This window comes from Cariama cristata, unplaced genomic scaffold (genome assembly GCF_000690535.1).
Source record: "Cariama cristata isolate BGI_N322 unplaced genomic scaffold, ASM69053v1 scaffold4534, whole genome shotgun sequence".
In the NCBI taxonomy this organism is placed as follows: domain Eukaryota; kingdom Metazoa; phylum Chordata; class Aves; order Cariamiformes; family Cariamidae; genus Cariama; species Cariama cristata.
This window is the reverse complement of record NW_009611063.1, coordinates 36,024-53,109: the sequence shown is the minus strand read 5'-3', so window position 1 is coordinate 53,109 and position 17,086 is coordinate 36,024. Positions and strand designations below refer to the sequence as shown.

General features: G+C 38.2%; 1 protein-coding gene across 1 annotated transcript in view; it reads right to left on the bottom strand.

Annotated features, from left to right (window-relative positions):
• Positions 1–386: 386 nt before the first annotated feature.
• LOC104160034 (lethal(3)malignant brain tumor-like protein 3) overlaps positions 387–17,086 on the bottom strand; it is a gene marked incomplete at its 3' end in the record, with an annotated part of 45,566 nt that continues 28,866 nt past the window's right edge. Inside the window, exons 9-14 of the mRNA XM_009698085.1 lie at positions 15,495–15,586; positions 14,575–14,726; positions 5,714–5,790; positions 4,194–4,279; positions 2,079–2,189; positions 387–501 (exon numbers count right to left, since the gene is read on the bottom strand). Of these exons, the coding sequence (XP_009696387.1) occupies positions 387–501; positions 2,079–2,189; positions 4,194–4,279; positions 5,714–5,790; positions 14,575–14,726; positions 15,495–15,586 (633 nt within the window). The remainder of the gene's footprint in view (positions 502–2,078; positions 2,190–4,193; positions 4,280–5,713; positions 5,791–14,574; positions 14,727–15,494; positions 15,587–17,086) is intronic.

Genomic DNA, 17,086 nt, shown 5'->3' with positions numbered 1-17,086 from the left:
AGCCAAAAAGCACACTAAACTTCAAGAGGATGCGGACAGAAGACTTTAAGAGTGATACCCTATCTCTGCTGAGTGCCACAGCAGTTTCATCCCTGGCTTCGAGAGGGCCAGGATTTTATGCAACAGATCTTTATCATTACTTCAGGTTTTGACTGTGGTTCTTATGCATACAGAGAAACACTGTATTTCCATTACAGTAAGGGTCAATAAAGCTATCTAATAAAAAGTGATTAATTAGCGACTGTGGATTTTGCAATAAATGTCACATTTAAATTGTTTTGCATATCCTAGTTGCTACTCTTCCTTGGACGGCACTGGCAGGAAAAAGGACAGTACAGTACATGTGCCTTTTAAACATCATTACATTACAATGTGATTTCTCTTACTGAGTGGGGGCTGAAGAGGGTGTCCGGTTTTTGTACACCAGCCTGCAGGATGGATATCAGGGCTATCTACATCAGTCCAATAATCATAAATACTATCCCAGCCATCAAAATGGACCTAAAATCAAAAAGGAGAACAATACATTTTAGATCAGAAAAATTCTCTATAAAATCAGTTTCCCTACGTAATCTCTAAATATGACATGTCCGTTAGAGAAGTCACTTTAAGAGAATTATTGAAGTTACACAGACCCAGGCATACCCTCGCTGAAGCAAAGAGAGAGGTGTCATTTGGTTGTCTACTATGTCTTGCATCAGGCTCAAATCCCAGGAACAAACCAGGACAAGTTTAGTTCTCACATTAATAGCATGAATTTCTGCCTCTTTTCTCTCTCAAAAAACCCCCAAATCCAATCATTTTTTAATCTCCTGTTTGAACAGGATTTAAGAATAGCAGAGCAGTAAGCAAGGGGCTAAAAAAAAAAAAAGTATCCATAAAACACAAACAAAACCCTTCAACATATGGGTAACAATTTTACTAAAATCAGACTAAACGGGATAAGGAGTTGAAACTGAAGAGAAAATGAAGTATATGACTTCCCAGAAAACCACCAGTATGGGCTATACATAAGTTTTTTTTCAGACAAAACCTAAGTATCTTCAAATCTTACTTGACGTCCGTACTAGTAAATAGCTCAGATCTCTCATGCGCATGTGTGTGGATGCACGTACACACAGATACGTACAGACGTCTTTCAACATATGCTATAGACTCAAATTACCATCCTAGAAGTTACAAATCCTGTCATTTTAATAAACTAGACTGGAGAGGGGTTTCTTTGTTTGTTTTGGGGATTGGTGGTTTTTTTTTTGCATGACCAACTTAAAGTTTAGATAGAAAATGTGTAGGTGTGAAGACGTTAGTTCTGATGACTCCCTACCACCAGTTAATTCACATTTAAAATGAAATGTCAGCTGCATTTCCTGTTTGAAATACCAAGTATGCCTAATAAATCTGTACAAACTGCAAACACAAATATGCTTCATATTCATCTAAATGGATATCTGGAATATGCCAGCACTTCTAACAGTTAAGGGCTTCAGAGTGTAAAGTGGTTTTGTACAATAAACCAAAAATAATTCTTCTGGAATATACTTCTGGAAAACAGCAATTTCTTAAAAATACATTATCTGGGATTAACCCAATCTAAAGTCCATAATTAACACAAACTTCAGAATTGCAGAAGTCACTAACAAGGCACAAGAGATCAGGGTTATTTTTTCATATCTCACCTCTCTCTCCTCTCCCTGAACATTTATAGAGCCAGATTCAATTAACCTAGGCCAAATATTTTCTGGGTCCTAATACAAGTATCATAGCAGCCCTTTGACACTTGATATTAAATCACTGCATTTCTTGAGAGAATGGACAACTGTCTTATAGCAACTATTCCCAAAGCAATTTTCCAATGTCTTCAATTTTCCTCTCTAATTACCTATGTCAGCAAATGGAACTAAGAGGACAATAAAACAACCCCTTCCAAAGGAATTATATGCATATTAATCAGTGAAAAGGGTGAGCAAAAGTTTAGCAGGATACAGCAATGCCATTTAATGTCAACTATATGATTTTGGTTTTACAAAGTACTCATCAGTCGCTCAAGCAGGATAGTACAGTAAGACAGAGAAACTTACTTTTATTCTATAGTCATCAGTATCTACAATGGTCGCTACTCTGATAAATACTGGATTTCTCTTGTCAACTACTTCAAGTTTCATGTTTTTCTGAAAGCCGTGAGAAGGTTTCTAGAAAAGAATAATATTAGTGAAACAGAAGAAAACCTCAAAAATCTCATACAATTGTAAAGTATATGAAATCCATAGAAAACTTTCTGCCTTCATTTTCTCAAAACTGCCCTCCCCCTCCAACAAATCCAAGCATAAAAACATCATTCAAACCAGTGTTATTAAACTAGAGAAATAAAGTAACTACTTTGGGGTTCCAGGTTCTGCTGGAATGGACTGGATTCAAGACATCCAAGCACATAAGTAGGTATCTTTATTTTAAATTACTTGGGTTTTTTTCCTAAATTCTCTAGAAAAGTTTTCCCAGAGACTTTGGCCAACAGTTTCAACGCAGTATTGAATGAAGTATTACGTACCAGCAGCCTGAAAAGCCTATGAAATTGTCTACAGGAAACATATTTGTGTCTTTTTAGTATGTGTTTCCACTTTGTGAATCAAATTCTCTTTTTCAGTCTCCTACTGAAAACATAACTAATCCATGCCGTAACAGTAAATACTCACTTAGAACAAACAGGACGAAATAACCTATTTTGTAACATTATTTTGGCAAAAAAAGGTACATCTGTTAGGAGTATCAGATTTTATCTTTGCCATCTACATCTATGAAATAAATCCAAAGCAAAAATTATTTCCATTCTAAAGGAATATATACACAAGATGCACTATGTTTGTTTTAGATTTCTAGGGAAACAACATATCTGTCCGTCTAAGACTTTCCAGAACATTGGTGCTTTTTCCTCAGCTGCAGCTTAAGAACTATATTTTCTCCCATAATACAATAAAAAATACTGTGACTGTCTCAGGAAGACTTCACCCAAACTTCAGTACAACCAGTATTTCATTTCCATTAAATCTGCTTTCTTATTGTTTGTCACAATTAGCATCAATATGGTTACAAATATATTGGTACAGAAAGCAGGAAGGTGATTTTCTCTGGCTGTGAACCCAAAAGACAGAGCACAGCTGACCCCATGGAGTCAAGTTCCCCTTCCCCTCCAACCTCAAAGCCAGACAGCCTTGTCTAAGCCACCTTTTGGGACCTACACCATCCCCAGCCGCTCTCTGCTAGCACGGTTTCTGGAACAGCGTTGAGCCAGGCCAGCTAGCACTGTCCCTGTTTAATGCGGGTCAGTAATGAATTCTGGTGATCTACTGACCCCAGGAACTGCTACAAGCACCACATTTCTGCTTTCATTAATCCAGCTCTTAGCAATGTGTTATTCAGAATTAGTGACCCTAATCTGAAAAGCTGAGGCAAACCAGCTTCAGCGTGCTGTGAGACAAGGTGTTGGGAGCTACCAGCCATCTGACGCTGCTCCTAACAGCAATCCTTTCTGCATTACTGACCGGTCCACTTTCCTCACTGAAATCCTAAGAGTTGAAGAAAGATGGGTGTCACTGAAAGAAACTAGTAAGCCCCAAGCTAAAAGGAAAGGATGTTGCCCATAAACACCACTGTTAAGCAGAGGAGCTGCCTGTGGTTGCTGCCCGTGTGCCCCAGTCACAAGCTCGCAGAAGAAAAAATATACTGAAGGGTATTGAATACAAACTTGCTCCTGGCTACTGCCAGAGACAATGGCCTGGATGAGCAACCAGACTGACCTCCCACAACAATTTTTACATTCTCACTCTATTTATTGCACCATTTAAAATGTACGGATAGAAATACATATGTTCAAAATACGTTATGATGACTCAGTAGCTATCTCATTATTTCTAATAACTAGGCAGTAATTTCCCATAGCAAATTACATTCATTAGTAATATTTTGTAGCATTTAATCCCATTTATAATGATTAAAATAATAAAATAATAGTGATTTATAATAATAATTACCTCATTTCTAACAGTGAACTGCAAACTTGCATAAAAATAAAACATCTATTATGCAACTAATTAACTGGACACATTTGGAAACATAAGAACACCACATACGTATTCTCTTCTTAAACTAATAAATTATATGCCTTTGAAAGCATGAAAAAAAATGAAGCATTTTCTCACCACTTTAAAAGCCCTTGCAGGTGCAGGTAAAGAACTGGTTTCTTCCAAATACTTCTCCCAAGAAAAATGCTTAGCATGTGGATAATCTGGCACAGAAGAATTATGATGAAAATTAAACAGAACAGTGCAAAAAATAAAATTCATATCTAATTTACAGAATGCTGAACACTTTCATAATTCTGTTCTGATTTACACTTCAGATTTATAAAATAGTTACAAGAAAGGCTATTCTAAATTGTTTCTGACACATTCACCAGGTAGGTTAAAAAACCCAACAATCTTCTCATACACAATACTGAGTAGCTAGCAGAAAAAGTCACAATTGCTTTGGATACGAGAATATAAATACTGTGGACTGGAAAAATCTGTCCACTTAATCAAGAAATTCATTCAAGTATTATAAGCCTAATCTTGTATTTTACAAGCAGCACTTTACTGGCACACACAATCTAATCAGTGATAGCTTTGCACCACAGCAGAGCACACCTGACTGTTATTCTTTTAGTGAATTTATTTTAACTAAATTTCTACAAAAATAGCCTGGATATTTGCTGTAAGAACAATTCACAGACATCAACAAAGAAGCTGTTGCCTTTCTCAGAAAGTATCATGTTTACAAATACTTTATGCAAGAAACACAAAGACAGCTTTGCTCTTAAAGAAAAGTCAGTGGCTGTCCTTTTCCTTTACTCTGCACTGGAAGTTTAACTTAAAGTTTAAACATTATAATTCATAATCTAGAACACAACGAAACCAATTCTGATTTGTTTTAAAAGTGATTTCGTTGAATAATAGGCTGTAATTAACCTCCTGACAGACAGATTGCTTATGATTTTTCAAGACCGCTGGCTATTAGAATTTCTGGCAGAGTTGGCTTTAACCAACTAAAATTGTCCACATTCTCAGACCACAGAAGGCAGTTTCGGCAACAAGGCATTCAGATCATCCAGCTATACCAACAGTCCTGAAAAACAGTGGTGGTCTTATATTTCGTACTAATAAGTACACTTTCATTCTCCTGTATTGTGTCTCTCATTGTGTTTTCCTCCCTTCCAAAGAGCCCTTAAAAGTTTGATTCCTTGATCATATAAGGCAATCTTCTCATCAACCCATTATCTTGCGTATTTAGTTCACATGAAGATGTTTGTCTTATGCAACAATCTCACACACCTCAGATTTGTTTAATCAGCATTTTCACAACATGAGCCTTAGAATAAGTGAATACATTCAGCCAAAAATACAAACTTCTTCAGATTCCACAGAGTCTCTTTCTCAGCTTGGTGCCTCTCTACTAAAGCAGCACACATGTGCCTACTTAACATCTAACGTCTATTGTACTTCTACTTTCAATATAGTATGTCCTGTAAAAAAATACAGAACTCCCCAAACACAAATTCTTAATTACAGGAAGAAAAATTCATGAGAGGTAACAATAAGCCTACTGTAAGTTTTAATGCTGCTAGCCGACTATAACCTCCTTAAATCTTTCAGATGTGTAATAAGAGTAATACGATACAAACCTGGTGGGGTGATGAGAGTTCTTTTGTGTTCTTTACACCATCCAACAGGATGAATATGTGGGCTAGCTGCCTCACACCTGGAGGAGGGGGAGAAAAAAGAGGATCAGTAATGCAGTTCTTCAGACACCCTATTATGCTTAGAAAACAAGACACACAAAAAAGATTTAACAAATTCCAATAACTTACAACAACTTCAACTTACACTTAAACTGCAAATATAACCTGAAGATATGAACACATTTAACACAGACTTGTTACCACCTGAATAAGCATAAGGCTTTATTTACAATTTCACTGGAAGATCAAAACAATCAGGTCCTTTAAGTCAGTGGTAGATCTCCACTGAGAAGCCGTAACGCTGGACCTTCACATGTAGAGACTCTTGGTAGAAACATGTTGGCTGGTTGCAAGAACACAGTAATCCCATCAAAGACAGATGGGGTTTTGCAAAGCTAAGACCGAAACTTTAAACCAAAAGCTTAAAGACTTTGATTAATGATCCAAGTTGCACCTGGAGGCAGATTAGAAAATCATGCATAACTGCAATGCACTGTCAACAACAAGCAAAAATTCAAAAACGGATTCTGAGTCGTTTGAACAGAGTTATAAATACGTTATTATAACTGAGCAGCACATAAGCAAAGTACACCTGAGAAAAACCGTCAGCAAAAAAGAATAAAATAGAATTTAAGCTCCCAAACCGCCTGAAAGAATCCCAAACTAATCAGCGATCCAAGACTTCAAATTGCTTTAAAAAAGCTGATCAAACTCTCTTCCTCAAGGGACTGACAACTTCCTGTATTTTGTCATGTGCATCAAATTTTGCACTAGCGCTGTTGCCTGTGGCGTGCCGCAAGAAGCCCAAGTGGCTAACAGAGGCAGGGCGAGCTACCCTTGACATGTGCTGGCATCCGTCTGAAGCAAGCAGAGATTGCTGCCACGGTGCTCACGGCTTCAGCCACACCGTGCTTTGAAGAAAGTGGCAGTGGGTGCTGGCTATCAAGTTCTGTTAGCAATACCAAAAAAATCACACACACTGCAAAAACGTAATTGATATAAAAGCAGATGAGAGAAAAACTGTTTAAACATTCATTATTATTATTAGATACAGAACTACATAATTTTATTACATATTGTTATATTATTTCATAACATAATACATTATGTACAATGTAACACACCGAGTATGTAATATATAATGTATATCCTATAATTATTATATTATTACTCAACATTATTAGGAAAGGCAAAAGTAAGACTGAGCTACAGGAAAAATAAAAAGCCATCAGACTGCTGTGAAACATGCACCATCCCTATGTCTGCATCGATACTTAATGATTGTTTTTGAGTTGGCTGAACAATTAACAGTGATTTTAAAGAAGTAAATAGTACTTATGTAGTCAGAGTGACTAGAGAACATCATGCCGATACAAAAAGCTCACATTATTCTGCATGGCACTGCACTACACTGTGCAAACATACTGTTTGCCTCTATTTAGCTAGAAACTCATACATAACTATGTAATCCCCACATAGATCTGTCCTTAGGGACCTCGCTTCTCTTAGGAGCCTGTTCCACCTAATTTCCTCTTTAGTTAGATAAATTCAGTATTACAGTGCCCTCTCTCTCTCTTCCACTATTTCCTAACCCTAAAGGTGCTCTAGTAGCTGACATTAAATATTCCCAGCTACGTGCCCTCTCTCTCCTGGAGAGTCCCATCAGCGTTTCCATTTCTCCAGGGGCCATGACCCAGGTGCCTCACTCACTCCAAGGACCCACCAAGGCCAACAAACTGCAGCCTGAGTAAGTTGAAGTAGCTAAGACCTTCATTCCCCATTCCCCATTCCCCAGGGAGGGATCAAGAAACCAAGCTTAAGTAGCCAAACAGTAGTCTAGATAGAAACACCGTCTCTCTTTTTTTGCTGAAGCAATGCTGCTTGCCAAACACTTCTCAAATATTTAAAGAGAAAAGAAGACAAGCAGAGAGCATCCGTGCATGAAGATATGCATTTCATATACAATAATCATTGCATAAAATACTGAAACACTCATTGTGATCCAGTTTCTATTTAATCCCTCTCTGAAGTCAATGTCTCAACTGTTAGGCTGGAGAGTGACATGTATTCTCTCCCTTTCCCCTCAACCCAAGAGTTACTAATGCAAAATGCCTGATCAGTGGGTCTGCTCTTCCTGATTGTTATAATATAATGATTATGTGTATCTACCCAGAAAGTATTAGCATGCTGTAAGTTCATATTAATTAAGTTCCCTTAATTAGCAGTACTAATTTATATATTTTTTAAAATATCACATGTTGATAATCTGTAATACCTAAGAGGGTGCAATGAACTGTGCATGACAGAAAAAGAAGTTGAAGGTAAATTAGTAGGCATCTTAACATCTTAAGGCTCAGATCAAAACGCTAGGTCTGCAGATCTTGAACACAAACATGTTTTAATGATTGCAAAAGGAAACACAGCACAGAAAAGACTGTAGATTGAACCCTGGGCTACTACCACATTGCAGTTTTGAATCTGTGCTGCCCAGAAGAAAAACAAAGGAGCACATCATATTTGGAATACACAGAATAATACTAATTTTTTTTTTTTAAATCTGAAAAGTAATTTTACATGATTTCTAAAATTCAGTATGGATATACTTCAACAACAGAAATGCAGGTTGCATGTCTCAGAAGCATTGTCTCACAACATGCACTCCTCTAGCCTTCTACCTAAAAAGAGTTAAGCACTAATGATGAAAGATATTGGCCAACCTACTACAATTATCTTGTGGCTTTATGTATGAAACAGCTAGTATTTCTTTGTAATGATGCCAAACAGATAAATTTCTGGCAGATAAAACCCACCTTTGATAGACTCTGTAATGGCTCCGACAATAGCCAAGGATTTAATTCACTTCCAAGAATACCAGCCTTTTGTCCTACTACAATATATAAAGCTATTCGGTATGTATTTAGTATTTATAGTATCACCCCAGGTACTCTCTAAATCACTGAAGTTGCCATTAATAAAAGGAAGCAAAAGGACTTCTGTGATAATTTTGCATTGTTAAAACTCAGCATCTGACTCCTAGAAACGCTGTGCCCCAAACAAATCAGAGAAAATGTGAGTGTTTCATGCTCCCTCTGTCCTCTTCCCTTCTCTTTATAGTAACTGTGAAGATAAGCTAAGGAGCAAGGGGGGCAGCACTTCTCTCTTCTATCCCTCTCAAGCTGGAGGTTTACATGGAAGAACTTTACGTGGATGAGGTCCCCTTCTGCACTGGAAGGATGTATCCTCTTACTTCCTGAAATGTTTTGGAGTAAAGTCCACAAATTCTTTTCAAAAGTCTCCCGAGTCAAATTTGGGGACAAGACCCATGTCAGGAGTCACTCTAGCATTATCAGTATTATACTTAAAACGATGAGGTAGAAGTGTAAAAATATTTATCAGGACAAACTTTGTAAATGCATTTGTTCCATTTAGCTTTTTCAAGTGTAGTTTCAATATACATTTTTATAAAATTCTGAAAAGTAAATGCCATGGCACAAACTTATTGCCTTGAAGATTCAAGAAGCAGCAAGTGACCAAGGTATGCCACAGTGAAAGATGCACTCCTGGAAGATGCTATGACGTTACAGCAATGAGAGCGAACATGGAACACATAGCAACACGTGCTATACGCCACAGCACTGCAAAATAGCAGTATGAAACATCCAGAACGTTTTGATTTGCTTTAAAAGAAAAACCCAGTCATTACAGATGAGCCTATAAGAAACTTCTGTAACAGTGGTGGCCTCAGGAAAAAAAAAACACATCCCTGTTCCAGCAAAACCAGGTCATACAGTCCATCTTTACCTACGGACTTCACACAGCCTTTCAGCTTCTAACAGTCCATTTAACAATAAAAAGTAGAGATCAGTAAAAGCCACACACAATTAAAAGTAAAACTATTATGCTTTAATGTGTGTTATTTCACGGACGTATTATCTAGTTTGGAAGAACAACAATAGTCTATCAGACTAAGCCCAAGACTTGTCAGCTGGAATGCTAAAGGCTACTCTGACTTTTCACAATCAATTTGCTGCATCCCACAGCTTTTTATCTCCTTTGTTCCAAAACAGAAGGCAGATCACCCGGCTCATGCACTTCATAAAACACAATGATCTATGAATTGCGAGGATGCTTGCTAGGCCAAAAAAAGGTTACTACCACTAGCAGGAGCTGAAGAATCTTGCTCCTCCAAACCTACCTACCCCTGGCTCGCAGGGGAGCACCACCACCTTCCACCAAGGAGTGGAACGGTGATGCACGCATGCTCAACTAATAAAGCAAGATTATAACGTCCACATAATTCATGCCACTTGTGATCCATTCTTTCTGTCATGTGAGAACGTGCAGACAGAAAAAGACATCTATCATCCATACTGGAAACTGAAGCTAATCCAGGAAGCTGAAGTGAAGCCAAAAGCAGCAGAGCATGCCAGCTGAACCCGTAAGAGAGCCACGCAGAGGGACAGAACAAGCGGCAGCTCCGCTGAGTTATGGACAGCTTAACAACATCTTAGAGAAGACGTCAAAGCAGGGAAGCGCTACCTGATGTAAAAGGTCAGGAAGAGGTTCTGCAATAAGGAAAGCCGAGGGCAGCTGACAACGTGACCCACTGGTGCGTGCTCCACTCTGTGTGGAAGGAACACGTCTGCAGTTCAACAACCCTTAACTCACAGCAGGAGAACACGTCCCACTGGGAGACTCAGATATGGAAGAAGACTCAGTATTTTTCTGTTGGTCACTTCCAGCTGCCCTGTTAATTTTTCCTAAAAATCTGTTTCATAAATACAGTTCATTAAATTCAGATCAAGAGAGATGGATGATAATCCTCACTGTTCAAAACAATGAATATTCCATTCGTTTAGAAAAGTATTTTCCCAAATGAATCTCCACCTGAAGATCTGGACACAGCTTTTATTTAGTAACTGGCATTTTCTTTAAAATAAGCTGTATGTGTCACACTCATTTTCTGTTTTGAAATAATTTCTGATATTCCCTTTTGGGGAAGCAACCCTTTTGGTATTCTGATTTTCACTTTATTAAATGTAGATATAATTGGTAATGAAAATGTTATCAAAAATTACTCCTACACACATGCGTTACCCATAAATAATAATACGCCCTCAAGAATGCTACTCATACAACTTCTTGATTGTGAGATATTAGTCATCTAACCGTGCACAAAAAAAGAAGGAAAAAAAAAAAGGCAATAAAAACATAGAAACCATCCTGTAGCCCCATCTAGTGCGTAAGTGAGAATACTTCACCATTGACAAGTGTAAAGCTGGTATTACTTTAACTCAGGACTTCCCAAAACGTGGCCCACGAGGTTATGGTATGCATCCAGAGGTGGTACAGCAAGCCACATCACCATACTTTCTGCTTAAAGTCTCATAAGACAGTTGCATGGTGATTTGCATGAAATTTTAGAGCTTTAGGGTCCATTAATGGTCCATTATCCATTTAAATAGTTAAAAGCATGTGACTCATGCTTCTTTAAGATTGTTTTATCTTCTTTTTGACATAATATAACCCCTTCAAAAAGACTGTTCCTTTCAAAGAGAGAGTGAGGCAAAGTTAATTATCTCAAAAATGAAACAAGCAGAGCACAACTTTTAGGGACTTGGCTGTTAACAAAATAGCACATGCTGGTGGAGAGCAGAACCAGCCTCTTACTTAGTCTCACACCAAAATCCAGTCTGTTCCAAAACTCATACAGATCAGAAAATGGTTCAGAACATCAAAAGCTGATTTGTCTTCACAAGGCGCTTTAGAAATCGCTTTTTCTATGCAAGATGGATAGGAACAGAACAGTGAGTGAAGCATGGGACATGGTATCTTCTCACGCTGCTGGTAAGCTGATCCCAAAAGCTGATCGTAGCACCTTCTCTGCAGGGGGAGTGCAGACCAAGCCAAGGGTGAGGGAGGCCAGAGCCCTCACGTCCAGCCAGTTTGGGCTGCAGCTTGTCCAGCACGGCCATCGCTCCATCCCTCCTGTGGGCAAACGGTAACAAGCTAGCACAGCTTCATCTCCTTCAGAAGCTCTGCCTGCATTTGGGTTTGGTCAGAAAAATATTAGGAAGCTGAGGTGATGTAAATCTGTGTGTAAGCAAGAGAATGGAGAATTGAAAGCCAGCATGGACCTGTAGTTAATTCATAGTTCAGGCATATCCAAAGATTCCCAAATGCTATTTCCAGATTCAGACAACCATAGGAAAATTTGGAAATTCCACTCAGAGTAAATGTCTTTGGCTCTCAAAGAAGTATTATCTGTTTCGTCAATAAAGATGGGACTGATGGAAAGGACCTGATGGCTTCTGTCATATAGGTCAAAATTCTCCTTCCTGAAGGACAGTCTTAAATTTGTCAATTTTGTTCACTTTTCTTCCCTCTAAAAGCCACTGGACATTTTAATGGGATTTATAATACACTGAAAGTATCACCACCATGCATTAAAGAGCTGTAGTAATGACTAATTCTAGCCAGGGTATTTATTTTCAACCATTAATATATTTTCTAATGCACAGGAAAAAGTCACGACAGGTATCTTCAGGCTGAAAGCCTGAAACCTAAAAAAGCATAAGCGACAGCAATAGACTTCTGTTGCCTGAAGTCCAGTAAAATCAGTCAACTGTCTTTCAGTCATCCAAGAAGAGGAAAGAATTTTTAACCTCAATGAAAAAGTTTTATCTACTCAAACTAACTAAATCACAAAAGGTATACTAGGTATACTGAAAAAAAAAAAAAGGTACTTGTTTGAAAATTATAAACTACATGCAGTAAACACAAAAAATCATTTCTCCTTCATTATAATTCTTGAGATTGAAACTTATATGCAGGCACAGGGAAACTGAGAGGCTCCACTCTGGGTAATCCCAACACAACTTTTCATTTTTAGTTACAGACACCAGTTGGTAGATGTGAAGCTTATGGACCTAAGATATTTTAAGGCACCTATAAACCTGCTATCTAAAATTAAAAACGTAAGTGGGATGCATTCAGGATGCATTTTCAGGCTCTCTTTTGGTAGGACAATCCACTGCTATTTTCATTGGCTGTTCTTTTCTCCCATTTTCTTTCCTTCCTCCTTACTCACTCTTGTTCTCAGTCACAGCAATGCAGAGAGGTAGGCCACGACCCTCAGAATTTAATTTCTATGCACAGTATTTCCAGCAGCATCTTCTTGCTCCTTCCAGAAAGCCATTTTATGGTTTCACCAAAAGAACAAATCTTCAGCATGGCTTCAGTATAAATACAGCTCCAGTGATTTCTCAAACACCTATACATTTTTGACTTCAATATTCCCTCATCCTTTAAAAAAATATTATTTCATATATTCTATGTAAGAAATTCAGAAAACCCACTTCAGAATACTATGACTGCAAAAATGTAAAGCCTGGTTATGTACTTAAAAACGACTTTTCCCTCTTCTGAGAAGATTGGTGGACAAAATTCCTGTTGACATGGGAATATTAACAAGTCTGAAATTCAGTGTACGTCTGCTGTACACCATGCAAAGTCTTAGAGAGATACCTAGGCTACCCTGAAAAAACTACAGGTTATATTGCATTGAGTTTACTGTAAAAGCCTTGACTAACTGCTGTTTTCATTATTAATTAATGGCATAACTGTTATTAGTGAGCATTCAAATACCATGAAATTCAGAATACCTTTTCCCAGTCCCCAGTTTCCTGCTGCTTTGTAGAGGAAATGTATGTTCTGTCTTACTTCTTCATGGACATAATCACGAATCTTTCTGATCTTTGACTCATATGACCTATTATCTTGATATTAAGTTCTTGACTTCACTGAAATGCCTCTTCACTGCTGCTTCAATGATTTAGCTCTCCCATAGCTTATTTGTCATGTAGCCCATACAATTATTATTTCAAGAGACGGACTCTCAAAGTTTTGAAGTTACATAACAGTTTCACGTCATTCTCATTGACGTAGTGCCTAAGCAGTTACCAAATGCAGATGAAGAACACCTTCTTAATTTATTTTTACAGGCTCAGCTATACAATGAAGTCGCCACTGCCGAACCCAAGACACAGGGCTACAGTACTCCACCTGTTCTGCAGTAACTTTCTGTTCAAAGAATGATTTGCCAAAAGAAGACGCAAGTGCAAATACAAACCTGCACTGTGACAGCCAAAGCCTGAATTTCCTTCAGTATCCTTATGCTTGTAGTACGTCCTGCTCCATCCCCTGACTTTTCTATAGAGATACACAAAGCCCCTCCACCATACAACATGCAGAAAAGTCATCTCTAACACAGATCAGGATAGCAGGATCCCAATTTTCAGAGGAATATATAACACACAAAACTAAAACCAGGTTTTGCCACTATCCTGATGCCTTACAGAAGATGGGTAAAGTTCGGTCTGAACAACATAAATGGATCAAGAACCTTGAACCTCATGAAAAAATGCAGCCTTTCTTTCAGTTTACAACTATATGTAAACATAATTCCAAGTACAATTAGTCACATTATCATGGTGCATATTCTTCACTAAAGGTATCAACCTCAGAGATACTACGTAATTAAAATGAGAAATTAATCCACAACTCCAGATGTAGCAGCACACGCGAACACTCATTTAGCACAACCGCACAATTTTTTTATGTGCAACCTGACATGAGAAATTTGATTCCTCCAGTCTGCCACTGAGACATACTTTGGTGGCCATGATTAAAAATCTAGCAAAAGTTGGTATGGTAACTGTATCAACAGTCTGGAAAGTATCACAGAAAATAGTACTAACACATTTCTGGTAAGTCTCACTGGGATACAAAAAAACCCATCGTACCAGTAGTCGTAACTCTCATCCCAGTTGTCAAAATGAACCAGAAAACGATTGTCCACCATGTCTGTTACCGTAGCAACACAAATGAAAGTCGGGTTCTTCTTGTCTACGGCTTCCAGCTTCATCCCTACTCGAAATCCCGACGGAATCACTGTCTACATAGAGAAAGACATTTAATTGAAGATAAATACTATAAATCCAGAAATCTCCCCAGTGTCCACAATCAATATATTCATGTCATTTCTAAGTTTCCCAATTAGCTGCCCCAACAGAGTGGCAGCAGCCTAATTAGTTGACTTGAGAGATGCTCAAACACAGAGACTCGTGGTTTATGAAATAAAAAAGCCCTAAACATGCTGCTAAAATTAAATGTGTTGGTTTTAATTCTGTCTCAGACACTCTCTCTGAAAGACCATGCTTGTTCCCCAACATTATGGTGCAAGATACAGTACAAATAACAAGCCTTAAATTTCATTTAATATACCATTTCTGAATGTGCCAGATCAGATGTTTAAACAGATTAGTAAAAAATTAATGGATCAGAATTGAAGAGGTGAACTGAAGTGTAGATTGTTATTAAATTTGTTGTAAAGATTTTTATCTTAAAATTCAGTTCTCAAGTCTGCCACCACTGAAATGTGCAGTGTGTCTCTACCACACACATGAGCATACTAGCAACTTTCCACACCATTAGTAACAAGTGAGTACTTACTGCATTCTGGTTTTCAAACAGTGATTTAGGAGCAGCTTGAGCCTTGCATGCCTTTAGGTATGAGGGCCAGCTGAATTCTTCTTCCTTATATCCTAATGAGGGTCATAAAAGAAAAGCAAGAAATGATAGGCATGAGACAACAAGGTGCACGCAGGTGATATGATCATAAACTAGCAACTTTCCACACCATTAGTAACAAGTGAGTACTTACTGCATTCTGGTTTTCAAACAGTGATTTAGGAGCAGCTTGAGCCTTGCATGCCTTTAGGTATGAGGGCCAGCTGAATTCTTCTTCCTTATATCCTAAATGAGGGTCATAAAAGAAAGGCAAGAAATGATAGGCATGAGACACAAGGTGCATGCAGGTGATTTGATCATAATTGATGAAATTATTTTTTCCATCCAGTTCTGAACTGTTACTTACAATTTCAAAACTGCAAAGATTATGCACTTTTAACTATTTATTCTCATTTTACATAAACTACACTGGGAAAATTTACTTTAAAACTATGTAATAATCCTACCCCAATATGAACTCAGTAAGTCTCTGAGGGAGCACTGGTTTGGATTATTAGAAATTTTAGCAGGACACACCTTAGAGGAACTTATAGAGTTCAAAAGAAAGTTGATGAAGCTTTTCTATTATTTGGGCATCTGGTATTACAAAGAGGAATCACATTCTTTACTTAGGGCTGGCTGAGCTTCCTTACCGAAATGTCAAGCTTTCTCTACACTAACTGAGCAAAATACCCTGCTTTCTTGAGCTGCACATTATTAGTTTCTTATAGTTGGCTAGGACTGACATTTGAACTGTTCCTAATCTTCATCTGGGAGGAAGAATAGTCATACAAATAAAGCATCAGGCAAGAACTCAGGAGATTTCAGCTCAGTTTCAGTTCCACCTTCAAAACAAGCTGAGGAGCACTTCTTACAAAATCAGTGCTCTCTCCCTAATCTCCAACCTCGCAGTCCTGGCCATCAAGGGACCCAAAGGTCCTCAAGGTGCAGAACGTCTAGGGGCAGCCCAGAAACTAAAATCTGTAATTCCACCAGGTATCAAAAATCAGTCTCAGTAAGATCCCAGTTTTATACTACAGTCTCCCTCCCTTCGAACAAACCCCTCCAAGTGGCACAGGGTACAAGTCACCTCTCTGTCTCTCCCCAGGAAAACCACACCTTACTACCTCTCTGCCTCGCAGGCACCAACTAACTTCCCTCTGGGGGTCTGACTGACACACACACAACCAACAAGCTCAGGACAAGTGCTCTCCAGCTGCTTTTCAGTCTGTTACCTCTACTTCAGAAACAGCAAAGGGCCTACAGGCCCCAAAGCTCTTCCCACTATGGCAGTCAGTCTAATAAAAAAGTATCTCTCCTCCTACAGATTTGACCCTACTACATCCTCAGGCTATCATTAATACAGCGTCATCACTACTAGCTTTAAAACAAACTCCCTAGGTTATATCAAAACAGTTGCTTACACCATCAATGCCCCAGGACTCCTTATGCATTTACAGTGTGAACTGTCCCCTGCATGCACTTTCCACATTTTATATTCTCTGCATACGGAACTTGGAAAGAAATCTAAATTTCTGTTAATAGTTTGTCTCTCCTAGTTTCTTAGGGAAAAAATAAAATAATTTGTAATACACTGAACTGCATAAAATAATTAACAACAAACGATTTGTAATTCTAATCCATAAAACAATGCTAGTTCATATGTTACAATCCAGTAAAACAAGACCAAAACCACCATGAATTTCAGTGAGTGACTGCGTTCGCTGAAATGTGTCACCTCTTGAC